The sequence below is a fragment of the Orycteropus afer genome, unplaced genomic scaffold (assembly GCF_000298275.1).
Source record: "Orycteropus afer afer isolate SDZICR_OR568_19922 unplaced genomic scaffold, OryAfe1.0 scaffold00074, whole genome shotgun sequence".
In the NCBI taxonomy this organism is placed as follows: Eukaryota; Metazoa; Chordata; class Mammalia; order Tubulidentata; family Orycteropodidae; genus Orycteropus; species Orycteropus afer.
Window position 1 is genome coordinate 6,543,818 of NW_006921661.1, and position 13,506 is coordinate 6,557,323.

Here is a 13,506-nt window from a genome sequence, read left to right on the forward strand (position 1 = left end):
CCACACTATGTAGGACGGGTCTATTGGCCCTTGGCCAGCCTCAATTTCTTTTTCATGAGGGTACTTTGACTTTGAATTTTTTTTTTTTTTTCCCTTTTAAGCCAACCAAAGTATGTGCACTTCCTCCCATATTTGAGATTCTTCCTGTGAAGTCACTGAAGGCCAGGAACCAGACGCTGGCCCCACCCTTCCCTGAGCTGAGGTACCTTAGCCTGGCCTACAACAAGGTGAATCATCTCTCCTTTTCTACTTATTTCCTCAGGGACACAAATGGGAAGGTAGAGTAGGGGCTTCTATAGCCTAAAGGCCAGCCCTCCCATTCCCATTTTATAGGTATGTAGACTTAGATAATCTTGGGAGGGGGAGAATAAAGGGAATGTATGGGCAAGAGTCCATCCTTCTATTCAGTCATAGTCATTTCTTTAGCATTTACCATTGGAAGGCTCTGTACTACACACCGGATGTACAATTATTAAAAAGATTTGAGCCTCTGCCCTTGTAGAGCTTACAGCCTATATGGAATAGGAATTCAAGACAAATAATCACAGTATAAGCATGCTTAGTGTTATGAAGAAATACACAGTGCTATGAAGTACTTGACAGAAAGTCTAGTCTAATATTGGGAATCAGAGAAGGTACTTGAGGAAGTGGTGGTTGAGATCTGAATCAATGAGGTTAGCCAGGTGAAGGATGAAGGTAGGGTGAAGTAAGAAATAGTGTTCTAGACCAAGAGAACAGCAAATGTGAAATCCATGAGGCAGATTTAACAGTGAGGAACAGATGTTTTTCCTATAGTTTCTAAATATCCATATTCTGTTCAATGTCATATAAACCCCACTAATTGAGCCTACACAAGTCTGAAATGCAGGATGTTTTAAAGATACTTTGCTTATATTCCTTCTAAGCCAAACAGTTGGTACAATTAATGCCCTGAGTGTAAAAGAATGTTAAAACGGGATTTCAAAACTTCTTTATGCATTGACTTCTTGATGGACATTTAAGTATTTTCATTCTTAGCCATTACGAATAAACTTGCTGTGTGCATTTAAGAATAAGTCCTGGGGAGACATATGTTTTCATTTCTCTTGGGTAAACACCTGGGGGTGGAATTGCTGAGTGTTAGATAGGTGTATGTTTAACTGAAAACAAGAAACAAGCAAAACAAACAGAAAAAAACTGGCTAATTGTTTTCCAATGTGTTGTACCACTTTACATTCCCATTAGCAATAGAGGGGAGTTCCAGTTGTTCAACATTGTCGCCAACACTTGGTGTATCAGTCTTCACAATTTTAGCCATTTTAATGGGTATCTCGTGATTTTAAATTTGATGTTGATTATTTTATCTGCTTATTGGTGATTCGTGTATTTTCTTTTATGAAAATATTTATTCATTTAAAATGTTTGCCTACTGTTTATTGGGTTGTTTGCCTTATTATTGAGATAGTAGAGTTCTTTATATATTCTAGATACAAGTCCTTTATCAGCTATATATATTATAAATATTTTTTTCATTTTGTGGTGGGCTTTTCTGCATTTCAAAATAATGTTTAAATTATAATTTAAGTTCAACTTACTGTTTTTTGTTTGTTTGTTTGTTTTTTATGATTTCTGCTTTTCGTATCCTGAGAAAATTTGTCTACCAAAGATCGCGAGGACTTTTTGTATATTTTTTCCTAGATGTTTTATAGTTTTAGGAGATCTGGTGGCGTAGTACCTAAGGCATTTGACTGCTAACCAGAAGGCTGGTGGTTCAAACCCACCAGCCACTCCTCAGAAGGAAGGTTGGGCAGTCTACTTCTGTAGTGATACTGCTTTGGAAACCCAAAGAGGGGTTGATAAAATTCCATCTATGATAAGTTTAAAGTTTTTTAAATATATGATTTAAAATAAGATTCACTGTTCATTTATTTTCTCTGTGGATATCCATTCATACCAGCACCATTAATTAAAAAGACTTTCTTTACTCCATTGAACTGCCCTGGCATCTTTGTAAGAAAAATCAATTTACCATATATATTTGGATATATTTCTGGCCTCTGTATTCTGTTCCATTGATCTAGAGGTCTAGTCTTTCACTAATGACACACTACTTTGTGCCTTTGGTGTCATCTCTAAGATGTCCAAGATTTTTGTGCTTCAACAGCAAAGTTGAGAAGTTGCAACAGAGACCATACAGCTCACAAAGCCTCAAACATTTACTGTCTGGTCCTTAACAGAAAAAGTTTGCCAACCCTGGTTCAGCGATCAAGTATTAGAGTTCCTCAGGGCCCACTCCCAGTTCCTTTCCTTCTTTCTGTGCTCTTTCTCTAGGGATGGCTTTAGATATTCATTGGTCCATGAATAGTGGCTCACAAGTTTATAACTTCAGTGTGGACCTCTCCTGTACTTCAGACCACTGGATCCACTGCCTACTTGACATCTATACTTGGAGAAGGGTACATATCCAAAGTGAATTAATATTTCTCTTCAAATCCGATGCTCTTCCATTGTTGCCTATCTTAGTGAATAGCTTTGTTATCCATCTAAACCTGATTGTCACCCTTGATACTTCTCTCTCATTTATACCATCACTAACCTCAGGCCTAATTCATTGCCAAGTCTTGTCAAATTGATGTCTGCATATTTCTAAAATTCATCTAATGGGTTCCCTAGGGATCAAAATCTTTAACAAGTTTTGATCTGGCCCCACTTTTACATCTCCAGCCTCATCCTATGTACCATGCACCTTCTTTCTGTCTACTTTTAGTCACACTGGCCTTCTTTTCAATTTCTCCTTCTTACCGCATTGTTCTCTTTGCATGGTATACTTTTTCTCTTTGCATTAGTTAATACTAGCTACTACAACAAATGTAATAATATCAATCACTTAACATAATAGTTTATTTCTTATTCTTATGAAGTCTAGTGTGCCTGTTCCTGGTTGGCAGGTAGCATTCCACATGATGATTCAGAAGCTCAGGTCCACTTTGGCTTGTGCCTCAGCCATCCCATAGGGTCTTAGAGCACTTTATTGGATCTATGCATTGGATGGCTAGATGGTCATGCTAAGGGAGGTTGTGAGAGAAGTAGGGGATCCTCAGGTTTTGAAGGGGCATTTATTTATTACTTCTACCCACATTGCATTCACTAGAACTGAGTCACATGACCACACCTAGCTTCTAGGGAAGCTAGAAGATAAGGCATTTGACTGCTAACTAGAAGGCTAGCAGTTCAAACCCACCAGCCACTCCTCAGAAGGAAGACTGGGCAATCTACTTCTGTAGAGATACTGCCTTGGAAACCCAAGGAGGGGTCACTATGAGTCAAGACCAACTCGATGGCAGTGAGTTTTGGGTGTTTTTTTTTTTTTTTTTTGGTATGTGCCCAGAAGGTAGAGGAAATGGCTTAATAAATACACAGCTATCTCTGATACACATGCCACCCCCACATATTCACCAATTGCCCTCCTACCCATCCTACAGATCTCAGGGATGCATACCTCCTCTTAACTACCTCACTAGATCAGGCCACCCTAGTATACTGTGTACTTTTCTTTGATTGTATGGTACTTATCACTGTTGTAAATCTACTCTCCTATGTGTTACTTTTTCTTCAGTGCTTGTTTCCCATTAGCAGTGCTCCTTGAGGAGGAATAATACCTGTTTTGAGCATTCCCAACACAGTGCTTGACACATGGTGAACAAAAAAACAAACTCGTGGCTATTGAGTCAATTCCTACTCATTGAGACCCCCATTGGCTTTCCAATGCTGTAAATCTTTATGGAAGTAGATTGCCCCATCTTCCTTCTGCAGAGTGGCTAGTGGGTTTGAACTGCTGACCTTCTGGTTAGCAGCCAAATGCCTTATCCACTATGCCACCAGAGCACTTGGTAGGCATTCAGTAAATATTGATTGAATGAACAAAACTGAAAGAGAATGTATGAGTATAATGTATTGCCCAGTGGAACTCTAGTGCTACCCAGTGCAGCTCCAGGGAAAGCCAAAGTGAAGTGTCCTACCTCTTCCAGCCCTTGAAATGGCCTTTCATGGGCCTGCATCTGACCCTGCACCTCTTAGTGTGCCCAGGTATCTGAAAGGTCATTGTCCCAGCCCTAGCCCCTGAGATGGCTCTGATCCTGTTCCACTGCTATAGACACCCTTCCCAAGATAGTTCTTAGATGTTCTAGCCACTCTGCTCAAGAAGGATTTTATACTTTTTGCCCTTCAGAGCCTAGCTTGGCTGGCTTCACAGGGTAGTGCAGCCTCTGGACCCCAAGCAACCATGAAGTAACCCTTAACACTGGCCTGATTATTCCTTAGATGGGTGGGTCCCTCTGACCTCCTATCCTCTGTCCCTCCTCTGATCAGTGCTCATGACAGGCCTCGGTGAAGAGGACCATCGGGAGTTCTGTTGACAGTGTAATGGCTTGAATTGAGGAAGGTGAGGGAAGTGTCAGATAAATTGTAGCCTGAAGTCAAACTCAATGTCCAGCCAAATTTCCAGACTCCTTGTGAGAAAAGTGCTATATAAGTGTTTGTTCTCATTGTTTTGCCACTTATGCCCTTAATACTCGATGTAGGCTACATATCCAGTGTGAAGAAGGGAGAGCAGTTCTTAACTCTCAGACATGGAAACAGGAATGGTGCCATTTCAGATGGGAGGGACAAGGCATTCTGGGTGTGAGCAGGGGGAACTACAGGGACAAAGCACTCCTCAGCAGTGAGCCCATCTACAGCAGCAACTCTTCCCCACCCACCCCAACCCTAGCAAGTATAGAGCCCCACGGTATGGGGCCTGGAAGTACCTGGCAGAGGAAAGTGGCAGTGTTGACCTGATGCTGTCTCCTGCATTTGTTGCAGATCTCAAGGGAGGATGCTCTGCTGCCGGTAGCTCTCTTCCCATCGCTTTATGAGCTCATCTTTCACAACAACCCTCTAGTGGCTCATACACGAGGTACAGTGCCTCCAGACCTGGCCCTACCCACCCCAGTGCCCAAGGAGCAGTGGGGTACCTCCATCCCCACCTCATTAGTGCCAGGCCCTGGCTCTTCTCTATCTCATTGGTGGAGGCGGTTTACAAGGAATAGAAAAGACAGCAGGCATTCTGAGTGCCTTTTCTGCACTGTCCTGATAGCAACTTGTGAGGCAGGCATTATTGCCCCATTTAACAGTGAGGAAACTGAGGCTCAGAGAGGTTCATGATCTGCCCAAAGTCATACAGCATGAAAGAGGCAGAGCTGGGAATAGAATATAGAATTATCTAGATCCTATATGAGCTCTTTAAGTTATACCCTGCCCTGTGGAGCAGATCTGTTGTGACCTCTTTCTCTACTTCCCAGCTGAGGAGGAGTGGGGGGCCCAGCTCAGGTTCTCCCTTTCCAGAGCACACTGACTGCAGCAGCTGGAAGCATGATAGAGTCCTGGGCCTAGAGTGATGCCAGTGGAGTTCTGATCTTTGTTCTATACCATCATTTTTGTCTTGGCAAGTTCCTTAACCTCTCTGTGTGTGCCTCAGTTGCCTCACCTACTGAATAGGAATTATATAGGTATATAGCTCCCAGGGTTAATATGAAAATAAGTTACATTAATACATGTAAAGTAATTTGAGCAATTTCTGGAACATGTAGGCCTTCAGTAAACACTGGTTAACATTAATCTTATCATTTTCTCATCATGGCACCAGGGGTCCCTCCATTGCTAAAGAGTTTTCTCCAGGAGCGACTGGGGATCCACTTAATTCGAAAGAAGATAGCAAAGGCTAAGCGGCCACATATTTTGATTCCTCGGAAGGACACACGGAAGGTAAAGCTTCCAAGCACAGAGCCATCTGGGGCTGGTGCCTGTTTGATGTGTGTAAACTGACCTGGAGATGGAGCTGCTCTAGGCCACAAAACTGGAAGCCTTCCATTATGTTTATATTGTCTTCTCTTCTCCTTGCTCTGTTAAGTGTAGATATACCTGAGGAGGAAAAAGACAGTCAGTCAGAGACCCCAAAAATCAGAGTAGAGAAGAGTCTTGGAGGTCACAGACTATGACTCCCTAATTTTACAGGAAAACTGAGGCCCAGAGAAGGAGCTGTGGGGAGAACACAGGCTTTGAAGTCAGAGGACCCAGGTACAAGCCTGGCTCTGTCACCTTCCATTGCTCCCACACCTTGGGCAAGAGTTTCGCCTCTCTGTGCTTCAGTTTTCTCATCTCTAAAACCTCTCAGAGCTGTGGAGAGGACTGGATGAAACAGCAGATATGGAAATACATTATGAAGCCCAAAGCCTCATGCCAATACAAGTCACAATTATCTGCAATAGTCATGAATGCTGCACAAGGACTGCCTGGAATCTTAAGGAAGTGCTTCCTTAGCTGAAAGAAAGCTTTCTCTAACTCTCCCAGCCAGTGGTCTTACATTTGCTGTTTGGGATGCTACAATGTAAGTCAAAGGAGCTCTGGTGGCATAGTGCCTAAGACATCTGACTGCTAACCAGAAGGCTGGCAGTTCAAACCCACCAGCCACTCCTCAGAAAGAAGGTTGGGCAATCTGTTTCCATAGTGAATTGTTCTCCCTCCTGAACTTTAGTCTTCCTGCAGCCAGAAGCTGGATTGGGTGTTGTAGATCCCAAAATTCACTGCAGTTATTCCCTCATCATTCCCTCCCCAGCTTGCCTCTGTCCAGCCAAGCTCTTATCTGGAGCCTTCAGAGGATCAGAGCAAGCATTTAAAACCATAAGTGGAAATAGTTCAAAGGGTTTTCCATCACCTTCCCCCTTGTCTGTCACCCCTGTAAGAATCCCCCTACTTCTCTTCCCATCAGCCACCTGGGGAGATGGCTAAATCAGAATGAGTCAGATGGTGACTACCTTTATAGTGTGCAAAATTTTACAGAACACTTGTGCCCAGTCTTTGTGGAGCACTTGCACATAAGCTATCTCATAATCCCATATAAGGAGGCGCTGTACGCAGGAGGAAACAGACTCAGGGAGGTGAACTGACTAGTGAAAAGTTAGTAGAAGATGAACACAAATAGCAATATCCAAATGAGAAACAAATAACTGATTTATTAATTTGGGCAACACCTGCTAACTCCCAATGCAAGGTAGACTAGAGAATGTGGCTCAGGCCTGAAGTCAGACTGGTGACATCCACCTGCCCCATGCTAGAACCTGGGACCTACATGTCCTCAGGGTACTGACAGAGATGGGGCTGGATATGGAGAACAGACTCCTGAGCCTCTTCAGGTACATGGACGAAGACTGCATGCCCTACACATGCTTAGGCATGCACAGAACAGGGGAAAATGGAGAACTTTCCAGAGTAGGCCCAGACCAACTCAACATACCACCAAGAAGCTATGTGAACCCTTTGCTTCTGAGAACACAAATGGAAGATAAAACCACCTGCATTTGATACTCAGTATTGCAGTTTCATTCTGTTGAATAAGAGCTAAGAGCCAGAACCAACACCATGGTAACTAACAACAGCAAACCAGTCCAGCCCACCAGTGAAACAGGGCCCAGTCACTATCAATGTCTAACCAGTTAGACTATCCAGGCTTCCCTTGGAAGGGGGCTGGAAACAGAGTGGTAGGATAAAGAAAGACCAAAGAGTGCCCTCCCAGCACTCCTCCATCCAGAAGGACATGCTAGCAGATGACTCACAGATCTATGAGAGGGAGGGCTAAGCATTGCCTCTTCCCTACTAGCTGGAAATAGGTGTCTTGGACACTGAAGCATGGTGCTGCCTGTCCCTGTGTCATGAGTTCTGAAAACTGACTCTTGAGTCTCTTGGGCTTCAAGCCTAAACACTGAGATGTTATATATCTTTAGTTTGCTAGGTACCTTTGCACACATCATCTCATTTGAGAGAACTCTGCAATCTAGGCAGTACAGCGACTCTTCCCCCATTTCGTGAGGAGGAAATGGAAGCTCCAACTGTGAACTGCATCCAGCCCATGTTTTCCTCACTGCACTGCTTCAGCTCTTTCCACTATACACAGTCTGTAAAAGTACAGATTTCAATGGACCAAATAGCTTTCACAAAGAATTTTTTGAAAATAGGAAAGGGAGACAGAACTAAGCCAGCTGAGGGAAACTGAACACGTAGACATCAGACTTAAAACTGAACCTCCTGGCAGGTGAGGCAAAGGAGGACAATCATGGTGACAGGCTTTTGCTAGTTAAGGGAACTGGGCAGTTCAACAGGAAAGAAGTTCTTTCCTTGGCCCTGAACCTTGAGATACTTGCCTAATGGGTCTTCATAAGGGACCTGCATCCTGAAAGGGGCCTGATGATACTGCCTTCCAGAAAGGGGAATGCAGAAGCATCCCTCAGGAAAGTCAACAGCACTACATTAAATAGAAGGCCAGGCTGAGATAGTCAGGGATGCAGAATGAGGCCTGGCACCCTGGACTGGATTCATATAGTCCACACTCTATCTGAATTACTCTGTGATCATGGACAAGCTGATTTGCCTCTGAGCCAGGTTTTCTCATCTTTAAAATTATAATTAGTCACAGGTAGTTTTGAGTGTAAAGAACACACCATATGTTGTGCACAGGGTACATCGTAGGTGCCCAGTAGTATGATTTCCCTCTCCCCTCCTTCCCCCTTGAGTCCTTACCCAGTGCTCTGATCATTGTACCACATGGCCTTAGGCTGGTGAGGTCCAAGAGGAGAGACTTCTGATTAGGGAGCAAATCCAACCCAGCCTTTCTCTCATGGCAGGTGAAAACCCAAATCCCAAAGGTGCTGAAACAACCTCTGATGCTCCAGTACCCATCTGTGACTGCAGTCGGGCCTCCCACAACGGATGTGCCAGAGCCACAGGCAGAGCCCGCTGAACAGCTGCCCACTGCCAGAAGCACTTCCATGGGCTCAGAGAGGCCCACTGAGGGTTTCAAGGGCCTTTCCACATCCCACCGGACCTTTGTGCCACTGCCTCCCATCTGCTCCGACTCTACGGTGCATAGCGAAGAGACCATGTCCCACCCAAGTGACACAGCTGGCCACCTCAGCCCACAGCACCTGTCAGATGAGGATACCAAGAGTGTAGAGTCTGTCTTCTTGACCCAGGTGCCTAGGTTTTTCTGCTCCTGTCTACCTCTTCCAACTCCTGCAGGTTCCTGGGCAGCCCTTAGGTGGCTGGATGGCTGTGGGCAGCTGGGAGCAAGCACAAGGCAGGTCTGGAAACCAGAAGGTAGCACCCTGGCAGGGTCTGCAGGTCCTTTCTAGGATATCCACTGACCCCAGGCTACTGGTGCAGACACACACGGGGATAGGTCATGGTCCTGTGACACAGGTGACATCTGGCTAGGGTGTGGTTCTGACCAGCTTTTTAGGAAGATTTGCTGCTGCCTCTTTCTGTCTAAGTTCACCTCACTTCTGGAGCCTGGGGACACAGGTGGATCAGATATGTGTCCTGCCCTTGAGGTGCTCTCAGTCTAATGATATAGATGGGCATGAACAAGGTATAGAATCAGTGCTAAGACAGGAAAATCCAGGGGCTTGGAGCCTAAAGGAAGGAGGGATGCTTCTGCCTTAGTCCAGGAGGGCTTCCTGGAAGAGGTTCAGATGAGCTGAGCTTTGCAGGCTGAGTAGGAGTTTATGAGGAGAAGACATGGGCGGCAGGCTCATTCTGGGTAGAGCAAACAGCATGAAGTGCAGAGTAGCAGGGAAGGAATTTAAAATGGTATGTGCAGGAGCCACAAATATGTCAGTGGAACAGAAGAGTGACATGTAGGGAAAGGGGCATATAAGGCTGAAGGAGTGGGCAGGGCCTCTTAAACTCTATTATTGTTCTGTCCCCCTCACTGATCTCCCTGCCTCCAGGCTTGCCCACTGCCAGTTCTTTCCAAGATGTATATCCACCCATACATTCATCTGTCTCTTGATTTCACAAATGATTTCTAGTGACATATAAATTCATACAGTATAAAAGTATATGTATGAACTGTCTCAGAACCTTTTTTGGAACAAAGCAGAGTACAAGCAAGTAAGTATTAAAAATAAACGAGAGATGATGAAAGGAAAATATAGACAGGAAATGAAATAGTAAGTCCAAAGGTAATTCCGTCAAACACGCACATCGTGCACTGCTGTCCTTGTAACAGAAGTGTATTGTCAAAATGCAGTTCTGAGCTTCCTAGAAGCCAATGTAATCCAATCAGTCAAGAGTCACAATGTCATTAGGGGAAAAATACCTTGTTTTCTCTTTCTTGCTTAATTCTCCAGGCTAGAACCTCTAGTGCAATGTTGAAAAAACGTGTCAGAGAACAGACATCTTTATCTTGTTTCTGATCTTGTTGTTGTTGTTGTTGTTTGCCGTCGAGTCGGCCCCGACTCATAGCGACCCCTCCTTGGGCAGTATCACTACGGAAGTAGGATTGCCCAACCTTCCTTTCGAGGAGTGGCTGGTGGGTTTGAACCGCCAGCCTTCTGGTGAGCAGTCAAGTGCCTTAGGCACTATGCTACCAGAGCTCCGTTCCTGATCTTAGGAGAGCAGTTTTCACTCTTCACCAGTATGAGTATATTAGCTGTGGTTTTTTTGAAGATGCCTTTTATCAGGCTGAGGAAGTTTCTTTCTATTTCTGAGTTGGGGGTTGATGGAGGTTATTGTTGTTTTATCATGAAGGGATATTGGGTTTTGTCAAATGCTTTCTGCATCCATTGAGATGATAGTGTGGTTTTTGTCCTTTATTCTGTTGATACAGTGTATTAAATTATTTTCATTGGTTAAACCAACCTTGATTTCCTGGGATAAATCTCACTTGGTTATAGTGTACAATCCTTTTTATGTATTGCTAGTTTTTGAGGATTTTTGCATTTATATTCATGAGGGATATTGTTCTATAGCTTTCTTTTTTTGTAGTGTCTTCCTCTGATTTTGGTAATAATCACAGGGATTACTGGTCTTGTAGAATGAGTTGGGAAGCGTTCCCTCCTATTTTATTTTTTGGGAAGAGTTTGTGAAGTGTTGGTGCTAATTCTTTAAACATTTGGTAGAATTCACCAGTGAAGCCATCTGGATCTGGGCTTTTCTTTGTGGGAAGTTTTAAAATGATTAATTCAATCTCTTTACTTACTATAAGTGTGTTCAGATTTTCTGTTTCTTCTTGAGCCAGCCATAGTTTTAATAAACTGCATCCCTATATGAAATACAGACTTTATAAGGACACCTCTTACAAAGCTATTAGATAGATAGATAGCTATCTGCTGTCAAGTCAGTTCTTACTTACAGCAACCTCATATACAACAGAAAAAAAGAAAACTTTTGTCCTGTTCTATATCATCTGCAAAATTACCAGCATGTTTAAGTCCATTATTGCAAAGATTGTGCCAGTGCATCTCACCAAGGGTTTTCCTCACCCTCGCTGGCCCTCGACTTCACCAAATATGATGTCTCTTTCCAGTAATTGATTGATCCCTCCTCATGGCCTGTTCACAGAAAGGCAGTCAGATAGTGTTCTGTTGTGATCCATATGGTTTTCATTGGTTGACTTTCAGAAGTAGATCACCAGACCTTTCTTCCTAGTCTGTGTGAGTCTGAAAGCTCCATTGAAACATGTCCACCATGGGTGATCCTGTTGGTATTTGAAATACTGGTGGCAGAGCATCCAGCCTCACAGCAACACACAAGTCATCACAGTACAACATGCTGACAGATGGGTGGTGGATAAAACTATTAGAGTGGGTTAAAAATGTGAACTCAGACTAGTTTACTCACCTCCTTTATATACCCCTTCATTGCTTGCCACTACAGTGAAAATAAAGAAAATACAAATGAAAACAAAACTAAACACCTGTAGCTTGGCATTTAAAGGTCCTTACTGATACGATTGAAGCACTTACTGACGAAGGTCAAAGACAAATTCACTATGAATTACACTTGAATGTGAAGAAAATGAAAATGCTCACAACTGGACCAATAAACAACATCATGATAAATGAAAAAGAAATTGAAGTTGTAAGAATTTACTCTACTTGGATCAATAATCAGTGTCCATGGAAGCAGCAGTCAAGAAATCAAATCACATATTGCATTGGGCAGATCTTCTGCAAAAGACCTCTTTAAAGTTTTAAAACAACAGAGATGTTACTTTGAGTACTAAGGTATGTCTGACTTAAGCTATAGTTTTTTTTTTAAAATATTTATATAAACTTTTTAATGCATCTTATTGAAATATAATTTATGTTCAGTGAACTACAAAAAACTAAAGTGACATGGGTCAATGCATTTTTTTTTTTTTTTTTGGCAGTGTTCCCTCCCCTCCCCTCCCACCCCTGGCAACCAACAAATAAAGTTTCCCTCCATATATAAACCTTTCCTTTCACCCTCCACAACAACAAACTAATACTATATTTGTTCTTCTATGATTGACTTATGTCACTCAGCATAATGTCCTCCATGTTCATCCATATTATGTGGTGTTTTGCAGACTCTACATTATTCTTTAGTGCTACATAGCATTCCATTATGTGCATGTACCACAGTTTGGTCATCCACTCTTCCACTATAAATCTTAGAGATAAGTCCCTTGCCAGGTATGTAATTATTGGCAAATATGAATTTGTTGCTGTCATTTTTGTTAGTGCTTTTTCATGGTGTCGATTTCTTTGTTCTATATAATTTTCTATGCTGAGCTTGTTTTGTTTATGAATCACTTGCTTCATTGCTATTATTCTAGTATTTGCTGAATATTTATGTTGGTCCTCTTCTTTGATGTGAAGGTTTATCATTTTTCTTTGAGGTTACCTTGTGATTTATAGTTTTATTCCCAAGTTTAGAGCAGTCCATTCTATCTTATAGTTGTCTTGACTTCCCTACCATCTAGAAGTTCTGTAACGACACAGTATTTTCCTTCATTTTGGTTTGTAGTTGTCCATATTTGTCAATCGATGTCTCTGGTTTCCTGTTTACAATCTTGTAGGCTTCTTTACGTTGGATACTTCCATAGCTGGGATAGTTTCTGGGTTACATCATCATGTGTGTTAATGGTCAGTTGTTGTTGGCTGTTGTTGTTTCTCTGTCCAAAGGGCTCCCCTGAGCATCTCTTGTAAGGTTGGTCTGGTTTTAATAAATTCCCTTAATTTCTGCTTATCTGGAAATGTCCTAATTTCACCATCATATTTGAGGGACAATTTTGCTGGATCAACCGCAGGGACCCAGGTGAGGAGAGGGAAACCAGGCCATGCCCCACAAGCAGCAAGGTGGGAAAGCAGGGAGAGGACAGAAAAGGCAAAGGAGACCAAAACAGATCGAGGAGTCAGCCACAGGGATCCAGGTAAGGGCAGCTGGAGAGGTTTCCAACAGCTGAGGGAGACAAACTTGTCTGTCGTTTGTCGTACTGTGGTGACATGTGGCTGTGAGTCTTGAGGCTGTGCCACTGGTGTTTCAAACCCAGTGGGGTGCACATGGTTCACAAGGTATCAGCCCAGGTGCAGCCTGAGACAGACTAGGAAGAAGAAAGAGGCCATCCACTTCTCAAAGAATTGGCCAGGGAAAACCTTATGAATAGCAGAGAAACACTGTCTGATACAT

General features: G+C 43.0%; 1 protein-coding gene across 1 annotated transcript in view; it reads left to right on the top strand.

The window, feature by feature from the left end:
• XRRA1 (X-ray radiation resistance associated 1) overlaps positions 1-13,506 on the top strand; it is a 95,454-nt gene that overhangs the window by 68,783 nt on the left and 13,165 nt on the right. Inside the window, exons 10-13 of the mRNA XM_042780952.1 lie at positions 102-227; positions 4,840-4,933; positions 5,663-5,781; positions 8,694-9,041. Of these exons, the coding sequence (XP_042636886.1) occupies positions 102-227; positions 4,840-4,933; positions 5,663-5,781; positions 8,694-9,041 (687 nt within the window). The remainder of the gene's footprint in view (positions 1-101; positions 228-4,839; positions 4,934-5,662; positions 5,782-8,693; positions 9,042-13,506) is intronic.